Source organism: Typha latifolia, chromosome 7, assembly GCF_019914945.1.
Source record: "Typha latifolia isolate L0001 chromosome 7, TyphaL0001v2, whole genome shotgun sequence".
Taxonomy (NCBI): domain Eukaryota; kingdom Viridiplantae; phylum Streptophyta; class Magnoliopsida; order Poales; family Typhaceae; genus Typha; species Typha latifolia.
In genome coordinates, this window is record NC_133092.1 from 12,022,441 (window position 1) to 12,041,505 (window position 19,065).

Consider the following 19,065-nt stretch of genomic DNA (forward strand, 5'->3'; position numbering starts at 1 on the left):
AACATAAGTATTTTATCCTCCAGTAGCTTTTTTATACTTCAAACTTAAACATTTATAACTTCATGTACCTTGTTCCAATATAAATTTTTTGAACTATCATTGTTTTCATTATATATTTTTTAAAATTTTTATTACTCGCAAACAATAAAATATTAATATATATTCTTTTGAATTAAGAAAAAAATTAATTATACAAACTTTAAGAAAAAGTTTGTGAAAAATAATAGTAATTTAGGAGATCTAAGTGAAATTATTATTAATTACCAATAAAAAGCTATGTTTGCTATTTATTACACTTTCAAGAACATTTAAATGACAAAAAGCAAAAGACCGTAGCACTACTTTGATACCATCATCTACCGTTCGTTTTAGGAGCGGACCTTAATTAACGGTCGAGCTTTTAAGTGCGAGGTTTCCAATTTCTCTGACAAGGTTCGGGCGAGTAGTGACGAATTAGGGTTTCGCTATTGACTTCTTCGATTTCGAGAGGGATCGCTTCCTCCCGTCTTGGAATTAAGGTTAACTCGCGAGTCTCTTTCTTTATGTGTTTTGGTCGATTGTAGTATTAGAAATTAAGATTGGCTGAGTATTTTGCTTAATTTTGTTACGTGAATACGACGCATTTAGATAGAGTTTATAGATTCAAGTTTAAATTTGGGTAATCCTTCTGTCGATTGTATCGCTTTGTCATGGTAAATATGTTGGTATTTCGGGGAATCATAGGATGGTCTTTCGTAATCCTAAAACAAGATGATGAAATTTTTTTGACTCATGTAGGTGGAATATTCTGGCCTCTTCTGTTTTTTTTTTCTTCTTAGTATTATAATCTAGATGAATGAGTTTTATTTTTCATAAATTTTGTCTCGAGTATGACGCATGCAGCTAGAGTTTATAGATTCAGGTTCAAATTTGGTGATTTGTTTGTTGATTAGTAGGGTTGGTCAGTCTACATATGATTGTAGGTCAGGAAATTATATTGTTGTATTTGGTAATGCTGTATCAAGAATCGATCAATATTGACTCATGTAGGTGAACTTTTTTTTTGGCATTTTCTTGGTTGTAAGGTTGCATGTGGATTTGGGTTCTAGATTTTTTTATATTTAGCGCAAACAATTTCAATTTGGTTAGCAATCCTTTCTCGTTGGTGTTCTTTGTAGGTGCTGCTTTAGGAATATGTTCAAGAATACATTTCAATCAGGGTTCTTATCCATTCTCTACAGCCTTGGGTATGTTACGTTTGGGTGCTTTCATCTGTTTTCATTGTAATGGAGATTAAATTGCTATATGGTTTATCGACATTACATCCTCTTTGTTCATTTTTCCAGGAGTAAGCCTTTGCAGATATGGGACAAGGAAGGTTAGTAATTCTTGTCTTTGTATTCCTGTTTTTTTTTTTGTTGTTTCTGTGAATAGAACTTATGATTAGATTGACTAGTGGTCCTTGAGTTTAGCTTGATAGAAATGCTAAGTTGGGAGTTTGGCACCTAATAGTTAGAAGAAGTATGGCTGGTTTGTAGAGTATTTAATTTCTTTTCTCAGTTGTGTTTCCAGTTAGATGATTGTTTGTGATTGTTTGATACGAGGTTAAATATGCATTTTTTTTTTTCTTTTTGCATTCATTATCTACTAATAATGTAGGCATGCATAGGAATGTTCTGTTCTTGCCACTGATTTTGCTGTGAAATGAATCTTAAAAGTTGTATCCAACCTCAGATTCTTCACGGCATGATATTTCCCTTCCATGAGAAGATAGGTTACTTCAGAAAGGATATGATTGATACATGGATACAGATTCTCTGTAAACATTGCTTATTTTGACCAGCTTAATTAGTGCAGAAATATTGACTGATCATCAAACCTTCATTATTTTGGCCCTCTGCAGCATCATGTCTAACACTTTTTGTAACTGATATCTGCAAATTTTCCTTTGATATTTTCTTGTGTTCTATGACTGAAGCACTTACTGGAAATTGCAGTTGTCAATGGGCAGATTAAACGGCCACAGGATGAAGACATCCAGTCCAATGTACTTGAAATAGTTGGGTCAAATGTGCAATCAACATATATAACATGCCCTGCTGACTCTGCTGCAACACTCGGAATAAAGCTTCCATTTTTGGTCATGATTGTAAAGAATTTAAAGAAGTATTTCACCTTTGAGATCCAAGTGTTGGACGACAAGAACGTTCGCAGACGTTTCAGAGCATCAAACTTTCAAGTGTGTAAGTTTTACCATTTGGATTATGATTTGTTCCCTTTTTTTTCTGTCTTCCTCTTTCCATTCTTACGATAGATACTAGAAATAAAATTTCTTGACAAGTTTGGACAAGATTGTGTTTCAAGTGCATCAATTTGTTAGGTGTATATGTCCCCTTGGAAAATGAAATTTTGAAGCACCAGAGTTATCAACTCAATGATCTGATTTCATAAAATTGTTTGTAAATGTCTTAAAACTCTTGAAAGTAGTATTTGCCGGTTATATTTATTGAGGACAAAGTGTCAATATCTATTTTGACATATTTTTAGTTATTTTTTTCTTGTGATTCTTTGTTTAGAAGGAAAGAATTAGAGAGGGAAAACATTCATAAACTAATGAAAAGTACTAGTGACTCTTTGGTTCTCCTGTTTCTCTCTTTATCTCTTCTCTCCTATTCTTACCCTTTGGTTCTTATTAGACAATGTATTACAATACCATATGTGATATATGTCCCTAATGATACTGGCAGAGATTGTTTACCATTAAATTAATTTCACCTGACGACTTACATTACTCCATGAAAGTGCAGTTAAAGCCAGCTGTTCATTTTCGTTTTAATTACTTGAGTGAATATGTGTCTTTATTCACGGTGAATAAGAGTTCATCATGTTGTGAGGAAAATTATGGGAGAAGACATATGGCTAAGTTTTGTTCTTTATAAGATATCTATATTATGTGGATGATTTATTGAAGAATATCTCATGAAAAAGTAAGAAGATTTTGGACTTTCCGTAGTAAGAGCAGTTAGGAAGGAGAACAATGTGACAATACAAGGCCTGCCAAAAGACAAGTAGCTTTTTCCTAGACTGTATATCAGAGTTTGTATGTTTTCTTAATACTAGTAGACAAGGACAAGGAACCGAGTAAGCAATTATGCTACAATCAAACTCATGAGATATTCACCCTTAAATATGCTAGCATTTTATGTTCTGTGGACTAGAGAAGTGATGATGGTATTTGTGATCAAATAAGTATGGTTGGTGCCAACTGCCAAGGAGATGATGGATTGATGGTTGGCAGGAACTATTGCTCTTCTTTCTGATGGTTTGTTTGTTAAATATAGCTTTTTATGCACCTATGATTCATAGAGCAAATTAGAATAGGAAGAACCTTGGATGATGACTCCTTTGTCAGGGGTTATGATCTAGAATTTGTGGCTTTGTGGAAAACTCTTTTGGTTGATGGCTCTAGTAAGAAGAGTGATTCGGTCATTTTTGGAGTTCAGAAATCTTTGGGTGGTTGTTTCCTTTTCCTGGAAGAACCTATTGGGTCCTCTTATAGGTAAGATTATCTTTGGCTTGTGAATGTTTTAAAAAAGAACTTGTGCAAATATGAGGGTGAGGATGGTGTTAGATGGAATCTCAAGAATGTTGTGTTGACGCATCAAGTTCTGAATCCTTCTAATCGAGATATTTTCCTCTTATTAATGTATACTCACGTGTCATACCAATACCAGTCTCATCTCATCACGACAAAAATCTTTCTTGTCTTTATTTCATCATGTGAAAATAGACTTCCATTGCAGACAGACCAATGAAATTAAACCTTTCGTTAGCAGTTTTCATGAAATTGGATAATCAAAATGGATGCCTTGACGATCTTATCTCCTTGCAGGCTGTGACCAGGGTAAAGCCATATATCTGTACCATGCCTCTGAGGCTTGAAGATGGGTGGAACAATATTCAATTAAACCTCGCTGACTTTACAAGGAGAGCCTATGGCACAAATTATGTTGAGACACTCCGTGTTCAGGTCCATGCAAACTGCCGTCTAAGAAGAATATACTTCTCTGACCGTCTTTACTCGGAAGAGGAGCTCCCACCAGAGTTTAAGCTCTATCTTCCTATGCAAGTAAGTATCTTCTTGTTCTCTTTCCCTCCCAAAAGCAAGTTAAGAGTTGGAACTACGTTTTTGTTGTTTGCTTATACTTCTTTCTGCATCTGATATGAGTATCTCTCAAATTGCAGAAAGCATAGTACCTGGAGGAGGGCTGGAAATTGAGTCATGTGGAATACCTGTTAAATGCTAGTGAACTCTACCTGATTAGCAATGAGCTTACTTAGTAGTTTCTTTTGTTATCAAATTCTAGCAAAAGCTCTTGTATTTTTGTAGTGCATTTAGGTCCTTAATTTCCATATGATATATGTTCAATCTAACTAAAACTCATTCTCTTAGAACTTCTTGTTCCTCCAGTCTTATTGTATGTTTTATCATTGTCAGATCATAGCCGTCTTTATGTGTATTGATACGTTTATATGTATATGTATTTCATATATATATATATATATATATATATATATATATATATATATATATATATATATATGAAAGATGCTGTGTTGCATAAGTAGGACAAGAAAGAAGAGAAGAATATGCTGAATATGACTAGATATTGGCAGTCCAATCACTAGTGAACTGTTCTTGGGTTGATTGCTTGCATGGCATAAAAGGCATCTATGTCTGGTCAAGCAAACTTGTGAAAGTACAACCTGCAAATAGATATTCCACTTTGGTATGACAGACATATGATATGGTTCTCTTGTAAAGCTTAGTGGAATCTCATGCACACCCCCAGAGTTTATTGGATGCATGTACCAGGCCTGATACCCAACTTGAAATAGACATTCTTAGTTTCCAATAGACATTCATAGTCTCCAATAGACATTCATAGTCCTTGGAGACTTAAAAAAGGCATGATATATGTTTTGAATTAAGTGCAGTGTGAGTGGTTGCAAGTGCACTAGTAAACATCTTTAAATATGATACATTGTAAATATACGTCTTATTTGGCCACCATTCTATGCAATTTGATATAGTGGATTGTTTCTTTCATCACTCTATGTTAGTTCTCTCATCAATGTGAAAGACCTAAAAACGCATAGATCATGAGTATGTATATGCTAATAGGATAGTCAAAGAGATTAGTCTTCATCTATATGTAGCACTCTCCACGGAGAGAATTGAACCCCAAATTTCTGTCTGACAGAATTCGACCATCAATTATTATTATTATTATTATTATTATTATTATTATTATTATTATTTTACCTTTGAGAGTACCTATAAGGCTATAACCCATGCACCCACTGGCCCTATTGGATGGCATCTAAGGGCATGTGAGGGTGGTCAGAAGTACTACTGGCTGAAGCCTGCTACAACCCCACTTGCATACAATAAACAATGCAGGAAGAAAGGCAAAAGGGATAGAGAGACAGATCTCATGTACAATGGTTTTTATGTTCTCCCAGAGTCATCACCAATTTGTGGGAGTGCCAAGGGAGAACGAAGACAGCAGAGAGGCCCAAATCCAGTGGTTGGATGTGGTGATGGCATGTGTCTTTCCTTGGCAGAATTGCATGAAGTTTTACTGATAAAAGATATAGCTCTGAATGCATGAAGCTCCTATGATTTCAAACATCTTGTCATGCCTCTCTTTCCTTTGCTTTTATTGGTTTAGAGAAAGATTGCTGTGAGAAAGGAACAAGATTGGAGAGGAGGTATACTTTTATCAGAACTTTGTGGGCATTCAAAGTGGGGTGGATGACAAGAAGATTGGAGACAAAAGAGGTGGGAAAGAAATATAGCATGCAAGTGCCAAATTTGTAAGCATTGAGCCTGTCATGCATGTACTGTTTTTGGCTGACACCATTAGAGCATAAGAAATATTCAGGGTCTTGTTTTTGCAAAATAAATCACTGTGAGGTTGTGCCAACTGCCTCCTAAAATATTGTTCCAATTTTTGGAGATTGTTTGCAAGAAAAATGGTGGTGCTTTTCATGGTATTGTTTGATATGGAGAGCTTTTGCAGCATCCATCTGATATATTAGTTGCACAAAAATGTCTACTTCTATTAGTATTAGTTTGGGTTGAGTTAATATGCGAGAAATAACTATGATAACCCTGCATTAATTTATCTGTCTCCTTGAGTATATTAATAATATCCTCTCTTTTATCGGTAGTAGCTGTTAGGTAAAATTTAACTCATCATATTTTTAAGCGAATAGTGTCAGCGAAGATAAAAGCAAAACATAAGGTGTAAACATCTTAAAACAAAACTAAAGAAAAACATAATAAGAGTAATTTCTATACAGGGTGCTACTATGGTAGATATATTTTTGATTTTTGTGTTACTTTTTTGGGTGTGGACAAGGTCTTTGACTGTAGTGTGACAGTAATGTGACAGTCATAGAACAGTTCACCTACATGGCTAAATGGCAGTTGAAGTTGTCACACATCCCTCTCTCTCTCTCTCTCTCTTCCTGTGATTGTATAAGAATACTATCGAATATGAACTATTTAAGCTGAGTACTTAAGCTAGGGTTCTGTAACACACCCATGCAGGAGCGCATGCAAATAGAAAGGGACGTGGGCAGTTTACTTTACTGGAGAAGCTCTACTTGGGAAGAACTCTGTGAGTGTTGTCTTTTTATGACAACTATTTCTGATATATATTAGAAGCATATAGTATATCTAAATATATATGGCCAAACAATAGGCATGATGGTGACCAATCTCTATTAGGATACGATGGAGTGTGACATTTCACTTTTACCCTTAACCCTTGTATAGTTTTTAGCGATCATTACACTTAGTCCTTTTTAACTATCACAACTTCCACGTACATTTCATCAATCTTTTTATTATACATATAGAGTTATATAGATCCTTCAACTAAGAACAAAAAATAACTAGATGAACTTTCTAAACTAAGAACTTTTTTAGGTCAGACATCAATATGGTAAAAATAAAATTTAGAGAGTGTATGTGAAAATAATTAATCCTAATTTTTATGCCAAACTGTCTGTAAAATATGCTTAACACCGTATGGACGGTGAATTGAATTGTTATGTTATTTGCACTTCTTTGTAACAATACTTTTATTGTTAAAAAATATTATTATTATTATTATTATTACTATTATTATTATGTGAAGTTGGGTATTTTCCTCATAATTAATTATTTTACATTCTCTTGTAAAAGACTTAGGTGATTAATGTGAGGTTTATGAGTCCTAGGCAGTAGGTATTTGACGTTTAGGGTTTATAATTAATAGAACAAAAGGTTGAGTCTCAGGAGTTTCGAAATTGGCCGGCCATTGGAACCTCTTTTTGCTAACTTTCTTTCTAAGTCACAAAATGTACCAAGGAGGGTTGATCTTACTGTTTAATAGTAAAGCCTTTGAAAAAAAGTTAGATTATATTTCATTTCTTCCTCAAATCCTTTTGATAATTATTTTGGAGATGGATTTACTAGACAGATAAATACTCTATAACTTTTAAGAAAAAAAGAAAAGAAATATACAATATGATATTTTTCAAAACATTGATGGCAGATCGATGTACAATTTAAAAGTGAGAATGCTTTTAATTTCTAGGTTTCATGGACAGAAGAAAGGCAGCAGTGTGTTAGAGGTGCATTGAAGTTTTCCCACAATGGAGGAAGGCAATTCATTGAGAGAGAGAGAGAGAGAGAGAGAGAGAGAGAGAGAGAGAGAGAGAGAGAGAGAGAGAAGGGTTGTGTGTACGTGAGAGAATAATCACAGCAGATGACAACAAACAGTGACCCAAAAAAAAATTGTCATGTCCCATCACTGCAGCTAACTTGGCATTCCGAGCTAAGTCATGCCCTGACCTCTCTGCACTTGATTTCCTCCAATTACCTTAATGCTCTCTCTCTCTCTCTCTCTCTCTCTCTCTCTCTCTCTCTCTCTCTCTCTCTCTCTCGACTAACTCTCTCTCTCTCTCTCTACCTCTATGCACAGAAACCAGAAAGAGAGGAGATAGTCCAAAAACCCATGAGATTTCGTCTCCACCTACCTAGCTATATATATATATATAAGTATGACAGTTTTGGGCTTAGATGGAGAGTTGTTGACCAAAATGGGAATGGGCATTCTTAGAAAGTTACTCACTAGAATGATACTCTACTCATCAAAATTATTATCTGAGAAAATCTATTTTGCTAGTTCAGTTATCCTGTAGTAAGTTGATTCTACTAAATTATTCAGAGATTTATATAGACGATAAAATATTGAGTAGTTCAGTGGTTTCATAAATTGTGAAAATATTGTTCTACGGTTTACATATAGAGTACTCAATTAAAATAAAATATTTAATAGATATAGTACTTAACGTACTATGTGAAAAAAAAATTAGAATACTCTTTTTCTTTAATAAAGCACTAGACTAAATTGTTTAATGTTTTATGTAATAATGAAATTGTTGAACTATTTTATTTAGTGTTTTATGTAATAAGTTCAAGTTTGTCACTTATAGTGCATTTGGTCTTTGGTTATTCCTTGTGAATTTTACATTTTATTTGGAAGACACTTTTGTACATTTATTATTTATTGTTAACTAATAAATATGCAAATAAGTTGTCCGCATCAAGAGGAATAGGCGCCAACCCTAACTATGTTAGGGTTTGGCTAGAAGTCTTTCAGAATTATTCATGCCGCCGATGAGCTCCTTCCTTCTCATCTCTTAGTCTGAGTTGCTAGAGAAGAGGAGATGCATTCTCCCTCTCTATTCCCTTTTCTTTTCTCTTATTCTTCTCTCGCTCTTCTAAGCCTTCTCTTTACTTTCTTCGCAATTGTCTATTTCAAATATACATCTCCCTTCCCTCATCATCCGCCCGCCCTGCCCTCCTTATCTATCTCTGCTTCATCCTCTCAATCCACAGTGCCCTTCATCGTTGCAGTTGTCTACATGCCCCGTAGCTCCTACCTCATTGCCCTTGAGTTTGACTGCCTATTCTCCTCCCTATTGGATCTCAATTGGCTTTATCAAATTCCCCTCCCCACCATCGACTCACAATTTGACTTCCCCTTCGGGCTCAACCCCAGTCATCTCATTTTTCACAACCGCGACCATTTTGCTTCTCCTCGTAGTGGTCACAAGTGTTCACCCCTTTGTTCTTCGACCTTGTCAGTTTGTTTTTTATATTTTTTTTCTACAGTAGATTTATGTGGTTAGTTGGGATCTCTTCTGTAGCCTTTCTGAGGCTCACAGGGTTGTGTATCTTTAATTTCAGATCTTAAATGAGCTGCAGGCTAATCTTCAATGCAACTGCATCTACTAGCTTTCCCTTTTAAAAAAGAATATATTAGCTTCCTAACTAAATCTCAACAGGAAGTATGAAAGTTTGTTATATGTAGAAAACTCTATTTGACGTACACATTACATACTATAGTTAGGATTTATTTCCCTTTTTTATGAACTTTTATTTCCCTTAGTCATTAGCACGTAGTTGATATATATAAATATATAGAAACATACATGCAACCTTTGCTACAGTTGACATTTCATATTAATGCTCACAAAGTCCACTAGTCTAATACTTAATGAGCGATTACTGATGTCAAGTATAACTAAAGATGATTTATATATTACTCTTTTTATTTAATTTACAATCTTCCACACCAACCCAATCATTAAGATATTCACTTAGTGAGATTCTTATAGATATCCCAATTTAAATTAAATGCAGAGAGTGTAAATGAAATGCTATTTATCTTTTTTAATTCTCTACATATCAACTAACAAATGTCAAGAATATATAGCATCTCTACGCAAGAAACATCATTAATTTTTTATGTTACATTAACTAAGAAGAATGAGAAACTACTTTTACTTAATTAATCTTTAATTAGCCAAGGGTTGGATGACATATATATATATATATATATATATATATATATATCATAATGATAGTTTAATCAATTAACAAAGCACTAATAGCATTAATTAGTTATAGTTATTTCGCATACCTCCATGTAGTACGTGAATGCCTCTCCTAATCATAACATATCATGGTATTAGAATTGACTTATTCAAATATGTATTAAAAGGGCCAATAATTTTAATCAAAGTCAGTTTAAGAATACGAGAATAATATTTGAAACTAAGTGCTTTTGTAGAGAAATCCGTCTACGTGCATTGCAATCCAATGGAAAAAAAAATATATAAGTTAATGAACTTGCTTTCCTAAGCTGTAATACAAATAATTAATTAATAGACTTCTCTACAAGTTTAAGCTAGCTATTAGCGTATGTCGACATGCCAACATCTTATTATCTTACATGCAAATGCATGCCTACGTGTGAAACTTTTCAAGTATTATTAAAAAAAGAAATTAAACTGGTTTCAACTATCGTTTGCATCCAAGCCATACAAGATCAACATGCTTAGTGTTTTTAAAAAACCGTGTGTGGTACTATGAGAAATTTCTAATTATTGAAATAGATTTAAGAGAAATTACATCATAAGAAGTTAGAGATTATCGTAGGTTACGCCACCTAATTAACCTGAATAGCCAGTTTATCTTTTATATAACCATGTTGTATATGGATATAATGACCCAATATGAAATATTTAACTTATACGAGTCAAAGGGGATAATTGCATCTAGACTATTTTATTTATTTATGGTGACACATTGATTCCTTGACTATAAAATTTTTCTGAAATGAGTATTAAAAAATTATACATAAATGTCATGCAATCAATTTAAATAGAGTGGGAACTATTTTACTCTCATATTAGAGAAAAGATGAAGAGACAAATTAATAATAAAATGATTATTTAATGTTTTTTATTAATACCCTCAGGGTGGCAAGATAACTTTTTATGGTTTAGGAGTTCAGTATGTAACAAGAAGAAAACATATGAGGGTCCATATAAAAATTGGCAATAGTTCTAGGGGTCCCATTTTAAAATTACCTCTGGTGCATCATATTTATTTTTCCTACAAGGTTTAAATGCATAAATGGGAAGTTAATTTTATGAATGTCACAAAAGTCCACGTCCAAACAGGGAATCGTACGACATATTTATTTCCATTTCCCAACACTTATGTTGCATAGTAGTCTTTCTTATATAACCTCTTAAAAATTTCTCCTCTCTCTCTCTCTCTCTCTCTCTCTCTCTCTCTCTCTCTCATGTACACAAACCTCCAAGTCTTGGGAATTAATGGAAAGTGAGATCAAACTTCTCACCTATCATCTGCTTGTCTTCTCTCTTGCTCCCCAATAGGGGAAAAGATTCACTGATATCAACCTCCCTTCTTTTAAGCCCATCCTCTTCCTCTTCCTCTTCTCTCTTGCTCTCTTCTTCTTCTTCTTCTTCTCCAATCACTTGTTACTTCTTGATATAAAAGTGCCATATATATATATATATAGATAGATATAGATATCATATGAGATGCGAGCTAGCTAGATGTGTAGATTTGTATGAAGTATCAACATGACAGCATGGTTCCTACTAGGAACCTCCTAAACCACCACTATGGTAGCTATTCCACCTTTCTCAATAGCACCCAACTGGAATCACTAATGGCCGACGGCAAGGCCGAGGAGGAGGGGGAGGAGGAGGAGGAGGAGGAGGGGGAGGAGGAGGGAGAGGAATTGCCAACTTCCAGATCAGCTAAAGAAGAGCAGCAGCATGATACCCATGAAGGATGGCTCCAATTAGGTATCGGAGGCGCCTCCTCCGGTGACCGCAGACCCGAACTCGACTTGTTCTCCGCCACTAAGCAGTCTTTTCCCCGGCCACCGGTGCCGACAGCTCGGGTTCCGGTCGTCGGTCCGTTGTTGCCGGCCAGAGGTTTGTGGAACCTAAACTGCCGAACTTCGTTGGCGAGTAGCTCATCGAGACCGCCATTGATGAGGGTGGTGAGCCCACCGCGGCGGCCGGAGGCCGGAGTCTGGTTGGTTCTTCAGGCAGCTCACAACCAGTAAGGAATAATATATATATACATACCATGGCTTTGTATATAATTCTTTTTTTATTCTTGATCACTTCAATCATTTGTGCTGATTTTGATGAGCCCATCATTGAATTGGATGGATATGATCACTTTTTAATGCAGAGGAAAAGAGCCCTTTTTGCCTCAGATACCAAAGAGCTACTTGAGAATCAAGTAATTATCATGCATATATACATCGCCTTCTTGTTTAAATTCATTTTCCATCCTTCTCGTCTGTGTTAGATCATGAGCTTTTAGCTGAAATATATAATAATACTATGTATGCATGTTATTAATTTTAGGGATGGAACTATGACAGTGAGGGTGTTGATGAAGTACTTAGCCAAAAAGCTTGGGATGGGAAATGAATCAGAGGTATAGTTAATTAATCAAAGCTTTTCCTCTACCTCATACTTTTTGTTCTATAAATTTCTTAAAGTATGAATATTTGCTAGCATAAAGGAACATTCTTAGGCAACAAGAGTTGTCTAAAATCTTTAAGGTTGGTGCTAAAAGAAACTTGATGCCTAATTAAAGTAAGTGTTTGGGTGAGATGTGGATATCAAAGTAGGATAATCTTAGGTATAGTGATTAAGATTGTGTGGCCTAGAATTAGACTTGATTGGTTGCTTAGATAGTTTGTTAGGGTTGCTATATATTATTGGGGGGTTTTTAGGTGCAAATGTACTAGTAATTAGGTGCTAACCTAGAGCTCAGAGAATTCATCATGTACATGTGTACTTTGGGTCTTCCATTAGTTGTCATTTAGTTGAAGATGTTATCAAAATTTGTTTATTCTTTTTTTCCTTTTCTTTTTATTTCCAATTAGTTCTTATATCCTTTTTGACAAATTTTTAATTTTCTTTTAACCTCTTTAATGTAGAAATCTAGCAAGTAACAATTAAAGTTAACCTTCTTTTCACATTTTCGTTACTCAAAGAGAAAAAGAAATAGGAGTTTCAATAGGAAAGATAATAAGCCATGGCTAAACTTTAGTTTGTTTCTTTCGTAGCACACAACTAGAAATTCCATCTACATTTGTATTTGTTATTATTGCAACTATGATAAGATTTATTGACTAGTTCTTTTAAAGAATTTTACTCTCCAGTCTGTATATTATTTGTGTGTGTGTGTGTGTGTATATATATATATATATATCTCGTAATTTGACTTTCAAGCATAATATTTAAATAAGAGTCAGCCAGTTGTCTTATTTATAGTTGCCCTTTACGAACTAATTTTGAGAAGAAGAGTAACTTTGAAGGATAGAAATATGTCAACTTTCTGTTAATTAATGCACGTCTTCGGATAAAGAATAATTCTGCTTCAATATGGTTTGCAACCTTAAATATATTCATTTCATGCAAGGTCAACTTGATCGAATAAACTCAAGGCATTTCTCTTAATCTTTTTCGTTAGGTTGCACCTAACTGTTAAACTTCTTGGACACCAAATTAATAAGAAAAAAAATAGAATCATCTCTCAATGAATGCTATCTAAATCTTGTAGAGAAAATATACTAATAAATCTGAGTTGTTTGATGATATTTATGAGAAAGCTTGAAGAATATGATTGTTTTTTAATGATATTCTCTTAATCATTTGCAAATACTAAACTAACAAGTACATAGATCAAATCCTCTTTTTGCCATTTGCACGGAATTAATTGATCTTTCTACACCAATCATTCTAGCTTAGATTAGTATCACTTTACCAATGTATCTATCCTTGCATGGTTTATGACAGATAATTAACCTAAACCATACAGATTAAGTCACTAAGATTACTTTGTTGAAAGCAATGCCTCAAAAGGAGAATCATGCAAAGTAGGAAAAAAAAAGGGAGTAGAATTTATTTTTTTTAATCATTCATGAGCCTGAAGACTAGATACGAGTTGAACAATGGGTCAACCCTCCTTAGATACAGAGGTACTTAGGCCTCATCAAGTTTTTAGTCGTTTAGTTTAGGCTACAAGTCATATGCATCGCTGAACAATTATTCCAAATCAAATGTCACTAAGACATGCTCTAAGCTGTCGTGCTGCAAAGCTGTTCATCTGAGTTAATAGTACTGCCGAGCTATCAACCGAATCGAGTCTGGCCACCAAACTACCAAATAATCTTTTCACAATATTATTTAGGGTTGGAGTGAAACCCATCACCTCCTTGGTCATAAAAAAAGTACCTACCAACTTTAGTAGGGTTTATAAAAACTAAAAATTAGTAGCTAGCTTCTTATATCCAAAGAAAGTACTAACATTAGACTGTCTGCAGCACCAGTTGCAGGAATTTCCTCCAATGGGGCATGCTGTGGTATCCCACTTAAATGCTGCCAAGTATCTAATTATACATTTATGAAAATTAATGCTAGAGAAATTAGCAGCCAATCATGGAATCCAAGTGGTGTTAGTTACACATCAAGTTGCTCTCTTTTGTGTTGATTGGTATTTGAATACCTTTAGCTTTAGGTCAGGGTCTTGAAAGTGTTTATTAAGGATTAAAAGTGGGGATGTCGAAAGGGACTTTGATTTGGAAAGGGCTTTTTATTATATTAGATTGAATTGATAGAACATGGATAGTGAGGGGTAGGTAAAGCTTGGAGAATAATTTTTTTTTAAAAAAAGGCTAAAAATCTACTAAAATTTGGTACCTCTTTGTGCTCTATTGCATTTAATTTGTAGGATGATAATATCTCTCTTTTTTTCAGCTTAATGTATATCTTTGTAGATAGTTCACCAATTGAAGTGATATATGCCAATAAATAAGTATCTCTGGGTTTGAAATATGGCACAAATTTATCTGGAACACCTGTAAGTTTCGACTTATTTCTCAAACAAAGGGGAAAAGATTGAATGATCAAAACTGCTTTGCCTGACCAATATGGAAACAATGATGAACCTATACATGAACAAAATTTGAAACCATACTTGTTTACAAATACAATAGAGTTGTGATTCAGTGGTTCTTACAAGGAAATATTTTTGTTCTTCTGCAACCTTTTCACTGAGCCTAATTCACACCATGTACAATAACAAATCAGGTGGAGATCACATGCAGAGGGCAGCAACTTCCTGCTTTCTTGATGCTGAGGTATGTCAGAGACCACATATGGTGCTCAAGAGAGGCAGTTGAATTGCTCCCAAGCTCACCAAGCACAGATCATGTCATGGCACTTCACTACAGCAGAAGTAGAATTGAGTGAACTGCAGCATTCCTCTGTATAATTATAACCACCATAATGGAAATTTTTTGTTCTTCAAACCAAGTTCACATGAATCCTCCTCAAAGCATAAATGTATAGTGTACTTCTCCTCTAATACACCAATGGCATGAACTATGGTGATGATTTCTCACTTTTCTTATCAACTGTAGCTCTTTTTAGCATGTGGGACATCACATGTTTGAGAAAAAAAAAATGAGATGGTTAGCATTCATATGCTGAGATATCAAGTGTAAATGCAGTTCAAGAAACTTTTTCAGCTAGATATTTAATATATCTCCACATATCTCAAGATATAAACAGTACTCAACAAAACAAGATACCAACTCATTATGGCATATTGACTGCCTAATTGACCTCTCTAAGATTTTTTTTAGACTAAGGAAGAAGGGTTGTCAATTATTATAGAAACCAAAACTTCACTTGAACACTCGATCTAAAATGATGTCTGAGATTCTGAATCAACTAACCATTTGATTTAGAACTTTTCAATGAATAAAATGTACCATTACTACTCTGATCTGTCATTCCTCAATCTTACTTAGTTACTTACTCGATGCTAGTGCAGAAATTAGCATGATTGGAATCTTTGTTATAAGATAAGAAGACGGAATTAGGAGTAGCAGAAGGAGATGACAAGGTGGAGGTCGACCGAGCATATAGCATAGAGCCTAAGTGAACATAAATTTCAAAATCACACAACTAATATCTTAGATACAAGCATTTGGGATCATACTTACAAACAAGCAACAGAAGATATAACCTATGCCCTCGAAAGAGAGTAACTTCTTCGAGTAAGATGCCTTAACTTCTTATGATGTCCACTAGCTCCAAAGGACACAAGGAACGGGAACTTGCTTATGTGCAAATGCCTAATTATTATCAAAGTGTAATTATGTAAAGTATACAAGGTGTTAACCAGCAGAGTTAATGTTCTAGAATAGTAAGAACAATACATGAGGAATCTCTGCAACTCTTTTACCCCAGATAAGTAACATTTGCTAACTTTCAAGCACATTCTAAAACATACTTTCTTTCACTATTAAAACAAATAATGAATAGAAGAACAGCTATTTGTCAGGATTTCCAGAGAAGTTTAGTCACATTATGATATAAGATCAGGACTCTAGATAGAATCAGAACTCCTCGAATTACAAATATTGCATATTTTCTTCCCTATAAGTATCGACGATTTAGAGTAAAGACTGCAGAATAATGAACTCTACACTCAACAACCTTCAAAACAAGCAACTAGGAATTTTGACAAATTTACATGGAAACTATCTATAATGGTAACAGTCCATGTACCTCATGATACCATCTTTTGGTTTGCACATAGAAGAACTTGCATATTTCTTAACCGAGCAAGGCATGGCAATGAGTTCGATACAATTTTTTTCAGTAATCACACATAAAGTTAAAGATACAAGTAATGCTGCTAAAATCCCTGCCAGAATTACCAAGCAGTCACACCAACTAAAAGACAGATATATCTTTCACCTTCTTCATCGACAATCATCAATTAAAGTCAAAGCCAAAAAAGGGATTAGATACTAAGAAAACCTGGATTAATGGAGGCAGAACACATCAACAGAAAACTATTCCATGCCGATCAAAAAATCCAATCTTTGTTCGAACCCAAATGGCAGATCCACTTCAATTACTCCCCAAGAATCTAATTATTCTTCCTGAGCTCCCATTCCGGTCGCTTCGGACCTCCACCGTCCGTCTCAGACGACGAAGACGCCGGAATCGGCTTCCCCGTCCTCCAAAACCCAGGGGGCTTTAATCGTAGGGTTAGACTTAAGAGGTATTATATGTAAATCAACCCCCGGGTTAAGTAATATGCCCCCTGAATTTTGAGTTATTGTATTTTACCTCCTAAATGAAATATCGAGATGTAAAAAGACTTAATCACCCCATAGATAATATAGTATAATTCATAGACAGAGGGGGGTAGTTTGGTTATTTTGCTATAATTATAATTATTAATAATAAGAATAATTTTACTTAAACTTCTATATTATTATTATTTTTCACCCACTTTCTAAACTTTTTTTTACTATATACACATCTAGACCAAAATTAAGGTCTATACAATTATTTTTTTCTTAGTTTAAAATATATGTGATTATTTTTTAATTCAGCTAGTGTACGTAGATAATAAATATGTAAAAAATAATAATAATTCACATAATCTAAATAGAATTAATTCTTAATAATATCACAATGGATGCTACGAGAGACAATAATATTAATCTGGGCCTAAGTTGTTAACTTTAGCAACCCTATTTTTGTGCACATTATATAAAAATAGTATCTAAATTTATCAAAAACTAATTAAGCATATTTCAAGGATTTAAAAATAGGAATAATATATAATTGCCATTACATTCTTTAAAAATTACCATTTAGGTTCATTTATAACAGTATATTCCTAATAGATTATAATTAAATTAATTAAAATACTCCTTTCTCTGAGTTGCGTAAAATATTTGTTAATAATTTTACTCACACATAAAATAGGATATACTTCATTATACTATGCTATTTGGGATAATATTAGATTAACTTTTAAATTATTATTAATAATTTACATAAAGAATAAAATAGTCTCTCTTTTAACATAACAGTATTTTTAAAAGAGGATAATAATTTCAAGGATAATTGTAATATTTTAAAAAATTTCGATAGCAATTATATAAAAAATCTAGATATTTCGATTGAGGAAGAACGGAGGATGAAATAATTAAAATATAGTTAGATAATGGGTTAATTATGTCTACGTCGCTAAACTTTATCAAGTTTTCATAGAAATCCTCTAAACTTTTTTTTCGATATAACGTCCCTCCTAAATTTTAGAGCAAAATGAAACCATTAACGATAGTGACGAAAAATACCTAATGACAATTATATTACTAACAAGTAAACAAGCATATCAATTTAGCCGGCAAAAAAAAATGAAATTAATAAGTTATTGAAATAGCCTTAATAAACTTGTAGTTTTTAATACCCATTGCCGTTCCTCCACCAAATCCATTTCGAAATCCTCCACTGTACCACCATATATAGTTGATCTTTCGGTCCTAGCGACGTGATCACAAGCTGCATCGCCTATCTCAACATCTAGGGTTTCTCCCCCATCACCCTATGGCTCACATCCAACATTGTCACTAGATTGATTGGTGTGCGGCAAGCCCGCACCGAAGGAGCCTTTAAGGCGATACTTGTCTCCGCCCTTCATGTTGCCGAAGAATAGTCCCTAATGGGTTGTTGCCCTCACCCTCCTCGGTTGTGGCCGTCCTCACCCTTCTAGGCTGCTATTGGCGAAAGCTCCTCCTCAAGATCAACGGATGAATTTGTGTCATTGCCGCTCAAGATCCGTGCGTAGTTGCCAATACTGTCGATGGTGAGGTGGGGGATGGAAGAGAAGGAGAAGATGGGAGATCAGCTTAGGGTCTTGGGCTGGCTAGTGCCAAAGCTATTGTAAGCCGGCAACAACAATCTCGACATCGCCAACTTTCGGAGGAGAAATCGGTGATAGTGAAGGAGAAGAAATAGAGTGACGATTGAAGATGATAATAAGAAAATTTAAATTATATCAATATATATATCTTTTTATCCTAATTTAATTAAAAGTCATATAAGGGTTATGAGGGCATCTAAGTCATTTCAGGGTTAATTACGTCTAATATAACTACTACATAAGTTGACTCGCCTAATTTTTCTAACAATACACTAATGGAAAAGTAATATTATACGTAATTATAACAATACACTAATTGAAATCTTTCAAAAGTTTAGAGGGACATATAATGAAAAATAATTTAGTGGGTGAATTATAGC

At 34.2% G+C, this 19,065-nt stretch overlaps 2 protein-coding genes and 1 long non-coding RNA gene across 4 annotated transcripts; 2 read left to right on the top strand and 1 right to left on the bottom strand.

Moving 5' to 3' along the window:
• Positions 1-370: 370 nt before the first annotated feature.
• Positions 371-4,481, top strand: LOC140791747 (uncharacterized). 2 transcript variants are annotated; one of them, XM_073142392.1, is made up of 6 exons: positions 371-518; positions 1,158-1,226; positions 1,326-1,357; positions 1,977-2,218; positions 3,872-4,108; positions 4,225-4,481. In XM_073142392.1, the coding sequence occupies exons 2-6, from the start codon at positions 1,174-1,176 to the stop codon at positions 4,231-4,233; spliced, it is 573 nt and encodes a 190-aa protein (XP_072998493.1). In that variant the 5' UTR covers positions 371-518; positions 1,158-1,173; the 3' UTR covers positions 4,234-4,481. The 2 variants fall into 2 exon arrangements, with proteins under 2 accessions (XP_072998493.1, XP_072998494.1); XM_073142393.1 differs by lacking the exon at positions 371-518 and adding an exon at positions 607-658.
• A 6,681-nt stretch (positions 4,482-11,162) lies between these two features.
• LOC140792725 (uncharacterized) lies at positions 11,163-12,395 on the top strand. Its single transcript, XM_073143888.1, has 3 exons — positions 11,163-11,989; positions 12,125-12,175; positions 12,304-12,395. The coding sequence occupies exons 1-3, from the start codon at positions 11,487-11,489 to the stop codon at positions 12,380-12,382; spliced, it is 633 nt and encodes a 210-aa protein (XP_072999989.1). The 5' UTR covers positions 11,163-11,486; the 3' UTR covers positions 12,383-12,395.
• Positions 12,396-14,892: 2,497 nt separating this feature from the next.
• LOC140791675 (uncharacterized) lies at positions 14,893-17,273 on the bottom strand. The gene is made up of 2 exons (XR_012109615.1): positions 16,783-17,273; positions 14,893-15,373 (listed from the first exon to the last, which is right to left on the bottom strand). It is a non-coding gene; the product is annotated as an uncharacterized lncRNA (long non-coding RNA).
• Positions 17,274-19,065: the final 1,792 nt, after the last annotated feature.